Genomic DNA, 11331 nt, shown 5'->3' with positions numbered 1-11331 from the left:
CGATGTGATCATACATAGCCTACGTGCTCACGTTGTCGAAAGCGTGGATCTGCATATCGATGCCTTTTACCATCCAGCGCCACCAAAACGCGCAATTGAAAGAGCGCTGTAAGATTCACTAGACCGACTTCCAGGGCCTGCTAACATTGATAACCAGGTCGCAACAGCATGCTGATGTCGCATCTGCCCCAGAAAGTTGAATCACAAACTGGAGGGTTGATTCCCGCACAAATGTCCCTTTACATGCCGGATATTTGGGCCCCATAATTTCCATAACATGACCGTCATCGACGATGGCGATGCGATCACGTCCCATGGGCGCCAGGAGGTGTCTGAGGCCCAGTCCAGTCTTTTCAGCTGTTCTGTGTCTTTTCAGGAAGTCGAGGGGCTTCTGGAATGTCTGCTAGAATTCCCTCTTATAAGGGCTCTATGAGTTATTACTATACATTGAGTCAGACTGCTGTGGTTCCTGCTCCGTTCGTACACTGAGCCCTTGCTGAGATATACGTCACGTACGACGCCATTGTGGTATTAGGAAATTAAAGTTGAGGAGAATATCATTCGGGGAGAGAAATACTTATGGTCATCTGGGAGAGACCTCGATACCCTTTGCATGCTTCGTTTCAATATATGGATTGTTGATCACCGATGTAGGCCCCTTTTCTCGGTGGTGGAGAGCCATAGGTTTGTATATTTCCATATGCCTTATTAACACTGGTCTCTTCCACAACGGCTGTCTCACTTCTCCTCTCAGCCTACGATCTTCAAAATCCAATCCACCACGAGTTCCGGAGCACTTGTGACGGGAACATGGCCAGTGGGAATCCTTGTCACGTCCGCCTCCCGCCCACTCTCACTTGCAACCGTATCAATCATCTTCTGCTGCACGTCTGGCGAAATAACCAAGTCGTCAGTGCACAGCAGATACGCGACAGGGACATTCTTGTACCCGGCATACGTCAAGACATTAGCCAAGCTGGCTGCTGAATGGTGTGTGGACTGTCGAGCCCATGTCATGCCCTCGTCGGGGGGCATATCGGAGAAGGCTGTGGCTGCGAAGGCCGCGGTGTCGACGAGACTCATCCATCCTTGGTCATCGACGGAGATGTCCATAGGAAGACTACCCAATACGTCCGCTGTCGACTTGCCCTCGGGAGGCACCACGGCCGTCATATACGCCAGGCGTACTACCCCACCAGCGTCCTTGCTGCCCTCCCTCTTGATCAGACCCTGGATGCTCTGGCTGGCGGGCGTCCCGCCATACGAGTGCGCCACCACAACGACCTCCTTTCCTTGTTCCACTAGCCGTTCAATCTCACGCGCAATCGCCGCCGCATCGTCATACATGGTGCCAGGCTCCGGAAGGGGGCCTTCGCTGGGGCCCACGCTGGGTAGCCGGACTGTGTGGATTTCGTAGCCCTGGCTTGCGATTCTTGTAGTCACCGGATCGTATAGTTCAGGTAGAGCGCAGGCTCCTGGGACAATCACGATTGAAGGCTTGGGTTGAGACATAGTGTTGAAATTGATAGTTGAGCTCTTGCTTGTAATTGTTACTCATACTAGGCCACAATAACTATTTGGCTGTGTACTTTATATATCACAATCACTGCACATAATCTGATTTCTAATAATGAACTAAGCAACAAAGCATTGTTAATAATCCAGATTATGCCGGTGATGTTAGTCTATCCTGCTGGAAGCTAGTGAGTACGCCACGAGGGATCCAATGGCTCTTTCCATTCCTTCCGACCCACCCGCGTCAGCACGCTTACACATGACAGTACTTCCTCTTCTGATGCAAGCTATCTGCAAGTTATCAGTAACAAAGTTTTATTAGAGGAAGACTGGGTTGCTCTCGAAATTATAGCACAACGGACTTGTCTTTGGGTTGGTTCATTTGGTCCCTCTACCATCCAAGCGATCGTCAATAATTGCCTCGTCACCTATTGCGACTATGTGTTTGCTAAGCAGCCTGAACGTCAAACCTGGCATGACATGTAGAATTTTGGGTTTGAAACTACATTTCTGGTTGATAGCTGATTAAATAGCCATGTCAACTCGGTATCATCAACTTGGGGGGTTGTCCCGTGCATAATAGGGGAGTCGAGGTTGTATTGAACGGCCATGTGAGCAGGAGAAATATGATATATTCAAATGCGAGCGATGCAAGGCACGAAAGCCAGCTTGGCTGTATGACAGCCCCTATTATGCTCAGGTATAGTCCTTCTTCTATAACTAGTACAATCTCGTAGCCAGCCATTTCCAATGAGGATGGCTGCAATGTTTTATCAACTTATACTTTTATTTTTAGTTTATCCGGAAATCATATTTTTCACATACCAAGGTGGTACATAAATTCCAACTTCAAACATCAAGTATAACCACGAACTACCCAGTGGCAACATCTAAATTCTGCTTGGAAAGGGAGTAGTGATGTATCTTGTATATACTATTTGTGCAGTGATATCCTTGTAGTACATATGCAAGTAGCCGCAATTGCAGAAAACGCTGCATATAAAGTCAATTATAAATATCGTTGTCAGCTCTCTACCTGGGCGCGAATGAGCAGCAAGGAGATGAATATTTAGAGAAGCAGTAGTCAAGAGAGCCTCGATGCTAGGGTATTGTTTGCTGGTGTTATATAAACTACGCGTCGCGAAGATAGTTCAACAAGGGATGAATGCGCGACGGTGATTGATCCCTAGGAGTGATGGGTTAGCCCAACATAACCGGGAACTCGAATCAATACACTATATTCCATTCCATATATGAATGACTAGGGTTACTGATAGCGGTAGATAATGTCGTCTAAATTCCGCTGATAATTGTTTGTCTTGGTTCTCCAACTTTAAAGAATGGGACCGAAATACGAATGCACCGCACTAATACGGTGGTCAGGTCTGACTGAGAACGCACTTTATCAGTAATAAGCTCTCCTGCAAGGAGGTTCCAAGTTCTGCCTTCCGCCAGAACCCTTGATCACTGTTCTCACGTGTGCATGCTTGTCTCAGCTCTCCCCTTTATTCACCCAGGAATGTGAAATGCCCTTGCGGCTTTGCGGTCCGACCAGGTTTGATATAATAATTGTCAGCGCCTTTGCTATCGACTATCAAGCCGATAACATTATGGAGAGCAACAACACCCATGTCTTGACGATAGCTGTCGGAGCTGCTATTGTTTTCTTCTTCTGCGTGGTCAGAAAATTGCGATGTATGTATTTACAGTCACAGTTTGCTAAGGAATATGGTTGTGAGCCTGTATTGTCAGCCTCGAAAGATCCTCTTTTCGGCATCGATGTGCTTCTGGAGAACATCCAAGCAGCGAAATCCCACCGTCTCCTCGAACTCATCCAACACCGGTTCCAACGGTACGGACATACATTCCGTGTAAAGCGATTCACAACCCCCTTAATTATAACCTGCGAACCGGCGAATCTAAAAGCTGTCTTATCCCTCAAATTTAGAGATTATGGTCTGGGAAGTCGTATCGCGACCTTCGGTCCGCTATTGGGCCATGGAATCTTTACCTCCGATGGCGAGCACTGGGCTCAATCCCGCGCCATGGTGCGTCCCAATTTCGTCAAGGACCAGATTGCGGATTTAGAGAAGCTTGAGGAGTTGATGCAAGGTCTGTTGGCGTTAATTCCTACAGATGGCTCAACCGTGGACCTGCAAGATCTCTTCTTCTGCTACACGCTCGATTCCGCCACTGAATTTCTTTTTGGCCACAGTGTCCAAAGCCTGAATCAGCGTCTGTCTGGTGTGGTGCCTAATGAGAATGATTTTGCTTCAGCTTTCAACTATGCGCAGCATGCTATTGCTAGGAACACCCGTCTCGGTTTCTTAGGGCGAGTTCTTCCTGACCACAAGGCGACGCGATCCAACCGTATCTGTCATAGCCTGGTGGAGCAGTTCATCGATAAGGCGCTCAAGTACCGTGAAGACTATGCCAAGAAGAGCTCGAACGATGAGGGAAGGCATACCCGCTATTTGTTCTTACAGGGTTTGGCTGAACAAACAGGTGACCGCGACCGCATCCGTGATGAACTCATGAACATCCTCCTTGCCGGCCGTGATACCACCGCATCGCTACTGAGCAATTTGTTTTTCATGCTGGCTAGAAGCCCGAACATCTGGAAGAAGCTGCGCGAGGAGGTTGCGACTCTCAACGGTCGCGCACCCACATACCAGCAGCTTCGGAACCTGACATACCTTAAACACTGTCTGAATGAGTGTGTTTCCAACGCATGCATTGTCATCAACTGGCAGAGTTCGTCGTTTATTTAACGTTCTGTGTATAGCGCTTCGTTTTCACCCAGTCGTCCCAGTAAATTCTCGTAAAGCACTGAGCAATACTGTGCTGCCAGTCGGTGGCGGTTCCGCCGGAAGATCCCCAGTTTTCGTGCGTAAGGGTACTATCGTGTTCTACAGCGTGTGGGCAATGCACCGTCGTCAAGATCTATATGGACCCGATGCAAATGAGTTTCGTCCGGAGCGCTGGGCAGATCTGCGCCCAGGATGGGAATACTTGCCGTTCAACGGTGGTCCTCGGATCTGCATCGGCCAACAATATGCCTTGACCGAAGCCGCATATGTTACTGTCCGTCTGGCACAGCAGTTCTCAACTCTGGAGAGCAAGGATCCTGGCCCGTGGGAGGAAGCACTCACCTTGACTCTGTGCTCTCGAAATGGCACTAAGGTTTGTCTAAGGCATTGAAGCTGGGCGTGAGATCAGGTTAGATATTGTTCTGGATTACCCTTTCAACTGATGATGTTGATCTCTCTGTTCGGCAATATTGGCTGCAATTATTGGTCTGAGATAAATGGCTTCCGGCTTCATTGAGAAACTTAGTTCTCTATGTTGAGAGCTTGTTCAAAAGCATACTGGCAACTATTGTGGCGAGAATCAGTGTCAAGAAACAAACGATGTTTTCCATACACAGTTGCTGCGCAGTCGAGGCCTGCATTAAACGAATGAATCGAATGTAATTGAACGTATGCTGATGAAGTAGCGCAAGAAGTACATTAGTATCATGTAGTATATCAGAAGGACATTCACTGCAGAGTAATATATCTAACTCCCGCCTCTTCCAGAGATATGCATATTGCCAGATACAACCCGAAAAGCCCTGATGAGAGCACCTCTGGAGCGATTGAAGCACCAGTAGCCGAAAAGGACCACTTGGGCACTCAGTAGCTATTCTCAGGTAGCGCAATATTAATATCTTTTCTTTTCTTAGCTGGGGTGCAGGTCATGCTGGGATACCATCCTCCCCTTAATTCTCGCCAAAAGCTTTGCAGTTAACTGTTCATCGCAATGCATACGAATATAATTGGCAGGATGCAAAGCTGTCTACAGGAACACAAATAACAGTAATTTTTTATCAGCATGTAATACATGGAATTTGCAACATGAGCATGTGCCGATATTGATTATGCTACCGGCCGTTAAGTTAGCCGCACCGCCACTATTATTATTCTGGTGGCCATCCGAACGTGTAGGAGGCATGTAAAGAGACAAACTATTATCCGCCAGGGATAACTTACATGAAATGTACATATGAGGTGGACATTGGACTATGCTCATTACAGCCTTGCTGGGATATTTTCCTGAGGGAGTCGAACTAGAACCTGCATCTCTAAGTTAGTTGAAAGTGGGAGATAGAACACCGCGAATAGTAAAACAGCTTCTTGCTCACCTCTTGAGAGCAAGTGGCAAGTAAGACTCCATCTGATGACCATATGCGTGATATGACCAGGCCACGTTCGTTTCCAGCCCAAGGACAATGCAGCTCTTCCGTCATCCAGTGGTTGACACAGACATGATCCACGTTGTGAAAGTAAATGGTATGAGCCACGGTGGACAGTGCCTTGAAGGCCACCTGTGCTTGAGGATTTCCGTCCTTCAAACCGGCGTTGAATCTAGTATATAATGGTATACCATGGGCTCTCCCAACCGTTCCAGCAGTATACGTATCTGTCATACATACCAGGGCAAGCAAATGCTCGTTGCTGCCACCTGGTCTAGCCAAGCTACTTTGTGCGCGAACAATGCGTCTGAAGTACCTGGTCTCGGGATCGGCGTCACCTTTTCCTGAATACATGTCAGCGCGGAGTTAAATACTTATTGCTTCTCGGGCTTACCGATGGAAGCCGTTGACATCTTAAACTCAAACAGAGATCTCGCAGTGCCTTCACCATAGCGATGGGATTCCGTCTCATCATCCAACACTAATTCAGGCTTTGGAACTGCATGTTTCAAGACATTTCCAACCGGGGCTGAGGCCCGTCTAAAGCTCACGGTTGCGATGAGGACATCATGATCATTTTGCCTTGCGGATATAGTGTAAACACTGCATGCTTTACCCTGACTCACTCGGCTCACATGATAAAAAACAGGGTTCCCGACCCGGGTTGCCTTGACAAAATGACAATGCATGCTGTGGACTATAAAGGAAGACGAGACTCGCTGCATTACTGCGTTAAGGGCTTGAGACATGAGGACGCCCCCAAATACGGCATTGAGTCCGAGCGGACACCATAGAGGATTTACATTAGTGAATATGTCCTATGAAATAAAGGCTTGGTTAGAATGGTCGCGATCGAGCGCTTAGAGTGCGATGATCTCACATCGTTATCGTCCGAGGCCGGTCTCACAGCAAAAGTCCTTTCCAGTCCAGGTATTGCTTGTATATTTGGATCCATTTTAGAACTTGAAAATCCAACTGACAGTGCTAGTGGGACAGAGCGTAGTTTAGACATTAGTTAAATCTCAGTCAATATGATGGATAACACGCACCTATATCAAAAAGGTGACGTGTCGTAAATCACATAGACGGACTATCCGACCGATCAGCCATTGTAGAAGGACTGGTCACATTCATTAAAAGTATTAGAGTTCTTTAAGTCAGCTCATGCTGCATAATGTGAGCGCGACACGTGTCGTACATCATGAAGACGGGATTTTGAGTCGTCATAGGGGATGTAAGCCTGCATATTGTACATATGAGATGGGGGTATGCCACCAAACTCATAACGCGAGTCTTACCGTCAATAGCCTTTCTCGGATTGACAAATTGGTGCTTGAACCTACTATGGCGACGTTGCAATAGTATCACTGCCCTTCTTTTGGTGTGATATCCATTGATTCTTAGCATTAACTCAACATGTAGGCACTGCTAGCCTGTCGCTCTTTCGAGTGGCTATTCAATTTCCCAGGCACAAATACTATCACTCTCCTGGCCTAGGACATGCAAACTATATGGTGCATCAGGCATGTAGTATCCCATGTCGCAATAGTAGCCAGGCGCAACAAGCTTCTAATATGGTGCATGAAGGAATATCGAGCGAAAAGGCCTCTTTGTACTCAAAGACAGCAAGTCCCAAGACCAGACCAAAACTCATATCGATTTGATTAGGGAACAGAAAGGATGAGAAGGGAGTGGGGTCGAGTTATAGTCGGATACTAGAGATCAACGGTTACCGCAGTCTATGTATTTGAATAATCGCCCTTGACCTGGACATAGAGCCATGGCTATAGTTCGGACTCGTGGCATCTAAAGATTCTCGGTAGATCGGAACTTTATACACTGCCGAAGGACCTCGTCTAGTGGGTATAACCATTAAACTACGGGAAGCTATCACTAAGATACTCAGGATTAAAATACCGTCTAATCATGGACATGTTCGTACTCCGTCGGGTCCACACACTGTCAGGTTATTCCGGCTAGTCTGATTGGCTATTCCTTCCTCAATATCCTATTGGTCTGATCTTCCGGGACAGTGGAGTCAGGTGACCGAGGCATGAGTTAGTATCTAGTAGTATAGTACTAGTGATGATGGAGTCTCCTTGCTCTATCCACACTACAACCTGCTCCACCCTCCTCACCTTCATCTATCACTTACTCCGAAATGCTGTACAATGTCGTTTCTTTACGATCAACACCACTGGTCAAACGGAAGAAAGTGCGCCGAGCATGCGACTTTTGCCGTCAACACCGGGTTCGCTGCGATGGTGCGTTACCCTGTGGCCAGTGCCGTGCCAACAAGATCCAATGCAGCAAGCCGACCCAGAATTCAAGACCACCTTCTGGCAGCCGGAAACTGCAGCCGGCTGCTTTACGCAGTCCCCCGCCAGCCCAGTCTGCGTCGCCATCGACCCCGATTCAAGAAGGGCCCAACCAACAAGTGAGGCCAAGGTCCAGTTCACAACGGAGTTTATCCGCACACCATGCTGCCATCGCTCCTCCGCGCCCGCAGCTGGATTCATTTGCAGGCTTTACCTCTCGAATGAATAATTTCTGCTCTATGGTATCGCAGATGTCAACACGCCCATCCCCTCAACCTATTGATCCGGCTGCTTCAGACGCTCAGTATTCCTCGCCAAACTTGCTGAGAACCACCGAGTCGGATGTGCCACACCTGACGCTGGACAGCTTACATAAACTTGAAAAATCCCTATTCGATGTCTTCTGGACTCGGTATCATCCCCTAATGCCGATTATTAGCCCGGAGGACTTGACGATCATGTCGGGTCAAATGTCTGAGTCATTGCGGCAAGCGCTGATGGCCTACTGCTTACAATCAATCCATTATGCCGGGCTTCAGAACCGCTTGCTAAGCATCCAAATGAGCTCAGTATTATTGCAAACAGGGGATCATTCCCCTCAAGCCCCTTCGCTAGCTAGCCTATATGTTGCTTTTTTCCATAGGGCACTTGGGACGAACAGCCACTATCTCTTGTACGCAGAACCTTCTCTACTAGACGTGCAGCGGCATCTCTTTATGGCCGCTTTTTTACAGAACTCTGGAGAATACCAAGCAGCATATAATATTATCGGCGTGGCGATGCGACTCGCACAGTCGCTTGGCTTACAGCACCCCCTGGTAACTCGTGCGACCACACATGAGGTTGAAACGCGTCGTCATGTGTGGTGGACATTGGTACACCTCGACTTCCATTGTTCACGACTTCTGGGAAAGCCTATGGCTATCTCTCTAGATGATGCAATACTCAACACGTCACTCCCAAATCCGCAGGATCCTTGGGATACCTCAGAGCTCGGATTCCATTCGGCATCGATATTGCTCACTGTTGTGGCAAGGAAGATGGCCGAGGATCTGGAGCATCATATGCGTGGTGCGTCAGGTACAACTGATCCATATAATCATACTGAGCGCCATGCGCACTTTTTGTCGCGGGAAATCAAAGGCCTGTACCGATGGAGAGATCAAATCTTGGACGCGAACCTATACACCAATATTACACTTCTATGTAATGTTTATCAACCAGACGAGGTTACCTCTTCCATGAGTCGGCTGAAACATGGTCATAATGCAACACTGTCGTTTCATGAGGCCCCAGCGCTCACTTTACAAAAAACACTTCTAGAACTTCGATATCATGACATCGTACTCTGGGCTCACCGACCATTTATCCAATTCCCAAGTCGCGGCTTAGTTCCACAACGGAGTCCACAAGCCGATATACACGCCACCACGGCACTACAACATGCGCTAACCGTCACGGACCTCATACACACTCGCATGCTTTATCATGATGCTCTTTATGGATGCTCGGAAATATACCAGTACTTGTGGAATGCCGTTCTCACCCTTGTGGGGTTTATGCTGGCCTACCCCTTATGCTACTGGTTCCCACTCGCTCAGCAACATGTTGAGCGATCACTTCCGATTTTTGAGGGAGCGGGGACAAACAATCCAATTGCATCCCGAGCGGCTCATCGGACACGGTATCTACTAGGGAGAGTTAGTGCCCTCATAGAGTTGCTGAGTTCTCAATCATCAGCGTTCAGTGATCGCAACGATTACCGGAGGGTGCAGACCGACGAACACATGGAAGCAGAGGACCAGCAATCTGTGCCCTTCGCCTCCGAGGAAAACGCTTTGTGGTCATTTGCAGATACTATTGACCCTAACACCTGGTCTGGGTACTGTCATGAAATCAGTGATATGTTGATGGATGTGCCTGAGATACATTTGGAAACTAATTTTTGAACCTTGCAACCACTATCGTCCATGTTACATATGCATGTGTGCATATCGGCTAGAATTGAGTTTCGAATGCCTACTACAAGATATATAATAGCCTATCACATCTGAATACACCGATAATAGGGGCTGCTAGTTACATTTATGAACAACGAGAACGCGACGCCGTTTCGTGAAAGTAACTCCCACCAGAAGGTAGTAGTGAGAGCCCATCAGATGAACTGACCCACTTTCAGTGTATCTGATGAAAATAACTCCGTTTCCCTATCTTCAATCTCTGCCAAATCCCAATTGGAGGATAGGTGACGTCCATTCAGATATTGTGGCCGTTTTGCGGCCAAGTAGACGGTCACAGCACCTGGAAGTTCCGCTATTCCGGACAGAGAAAATTTGCCATGATTAGCCTAAGGGCTTCGAAATTGCCAGTTGTGATGTTTGTGAACATACCAGTATCTTTAGCAAATGGCTTGAATGAATCCAGGGTCATGCTAGTTTGTACGATACCCGGAGAGAGACTGTACGTGGCAACCTGGGGGTTCTCGGCTGTGACAAACTCGGTGAATTTGGCCACAGCCAATTTACTGATAAAGTAACTGCTCAGTCCAGGCGGCGTCAGACCAATCGTGGAAATGAGGTTGACTACAGTGGGCCGAAAATCGGCGCTCTCAGCGGCGATCAGACGCAGGTATGCCGCGGTGACAAGGTATGTCCCCCGTACGTTGACCTCAAAGTCCTTCCACCAGGTGTTGGAGTCTGATTGTGCAACGGGCGCTATCGAGGCAAAGACACCGGCGTTGTTGATCAAAGTGTGCGCGATTCCAAAGTGGTTCCTGATAGTGTCGAAGGTCTGCGCTATTTCCTTCTCATTGGTGATGTCCGTAGGCAGGGACAGCACATCAACAGAGGGGAATTCGGCTTTCAAAACTGCTTTCGTCTCTTCAGCCGACTGAGCAGACTGAGTCACAAGAACTAGCCCCTTGACGCCGGACTGGGCGTGAGCTCGCGCAATAGCCTGGAGTATCACAGAGGTCAGTCATGATTGCATCTGTAAAGGGGTCGGGTTTGTTCTCACTCGGCCAATTCCTTTTCCTGCGCCCGTGACGATGGTTACTTTATCTTTCTGTGATAGCTCTGGCCGTGATGGATCGATGGTGGGATAGACATCGCGGTAGTATTTCCGTGTTATGCAACCCGCACGAGTGAACTGATCGGGATCAAAATGGGAACCTGACATGGTTCTTGCGAGAATACTTTCAATTATTTTTGAGTGGGTAACAAGAATAAGGAATCTTCATTTTTGTCGTTTCCCTGCGCCTGCGTG

The 11331-nt window shown here is 48.0% G+C and overlaps 5 protein-coding genes across 5 annotated transcripts; 2 read left to right on the top strand and 3 right to left on the bottom strand.

Moving 5' to 3' along the window:
• Window positions 1–750: 750 nt before the first annotated feature.
• Window positions 751–1512, bottom strand: BO88DRAFT_470430 (alpha/beta hydrolase; the record flags this gene model as incomplete). The annotated part of the gene is made up of 1 exon (XM_025711671.1): window positions 751–1512. The coding sequence occupies one exon, from the start codon at window positions 1510–1512 to the stop codon at window positions 751–753; it is 762 nt and encodes a 253-aa protein (XP_025559789.1).
• Window positions 1513–2855: 1343 nt separating this feature from the next.
• On the top strand, window positions 2856–4837 carry BO88DRAFT_445971 (cytochrome P450; the record flags this gene model as incomplete). The annotated part of the gene is made up of 3 exons (XM_025710253.1): window positions 2856–2898; window positions 2947–4233; window positions 4301–4837. The coding sequence occupies 3 exons, from the start codon at window positions 2856–2858 to the stop codon at window positions 4714–4716; spliced, it is 1746 nt and encodes a 581-aa protein (XP_025559788.1). The 3' UTR covers window positions 4717–4837.
• Window positions 4838–5585: 748 nt separating this feature from the next.
• On the bottom strand, window positions 5586–6704 carry BO88DRAFT_347612 (thioesterase family protein; the record flags this gene model as incomplete). The annotated part of the gene is made up of 4 exons (XM_025703384.1): window positions 5586–5630; window positions 5699–6093; window positions 6144–6567; window positions 6630–6704. 4 exons carry the CDS (start codon window positions 6702–6704, stop codon window positions 5586–5588), a joined length of 939 nt encoding a protein of 312 aa, XP_025559787.1.
• A 1182-nt stretch (window positions 6705–7886) lies between these two features.
• Window positions 7887–10087, top strand: BO88DRAFT_470424 (Zn(II)2Cys6 transcription factor). The gene has a single exon (XM_025711670.1). The coding sequence runs from the start codon at window positions 7911–7913 to the stop codon at window positions 10014–10016; it is 2106 nt and encodes a 701-aa protein (XP_025559786.1). The 5' UTR covers window positions 7887–7910; the 3' UTR covers window positions 10017–10087.
• A 23-nt stretch (window positions 10088–10110) lies between these two features.
• Window positions 10111–11244, bottom strand: BO88DRAFT_470416 (SDR family oxidoreductase; the record flags this gene model as incomplete). The annotated part of the gene is made up of 3 exons (XM_025711669.1): window positions 10111–10380; window positions 10458–11022; window positions 11083–11244. The coding sequence occupies 3 exons, from the start codon at window positions 11242–11244 to the stop codon at window positions 10223–10225; spliced, it is 885 nt and encodes a 294-aa protein (XP_025559785.1). The 3' UTR covers window positions 10111–10222.
• Window positions 11245–11331: the final 87 nt, after the last annotated feature.

Source organism: Aspergillus vadensis (genome assembly GCF_003184925.1).
Source record: "Aspergillus vadensis CBS 113365 unplaced genomic scaffold BO88scaffold_23, whole genome shotgun sequence".
In the NCBI taxonomy this organism is placed as follows: Eukaryota; Fungi; Ascomycota; class Eurotiomycetes; order Eurotiales; family Aspergillaceae; genus Aspergillus; species Aspergillus vadensis.
The sequence above is the reverse complement of the archived record's forward strand: the minus strand, read 5'-3'. Positions and strand labels throughout refer to the sequence as shown.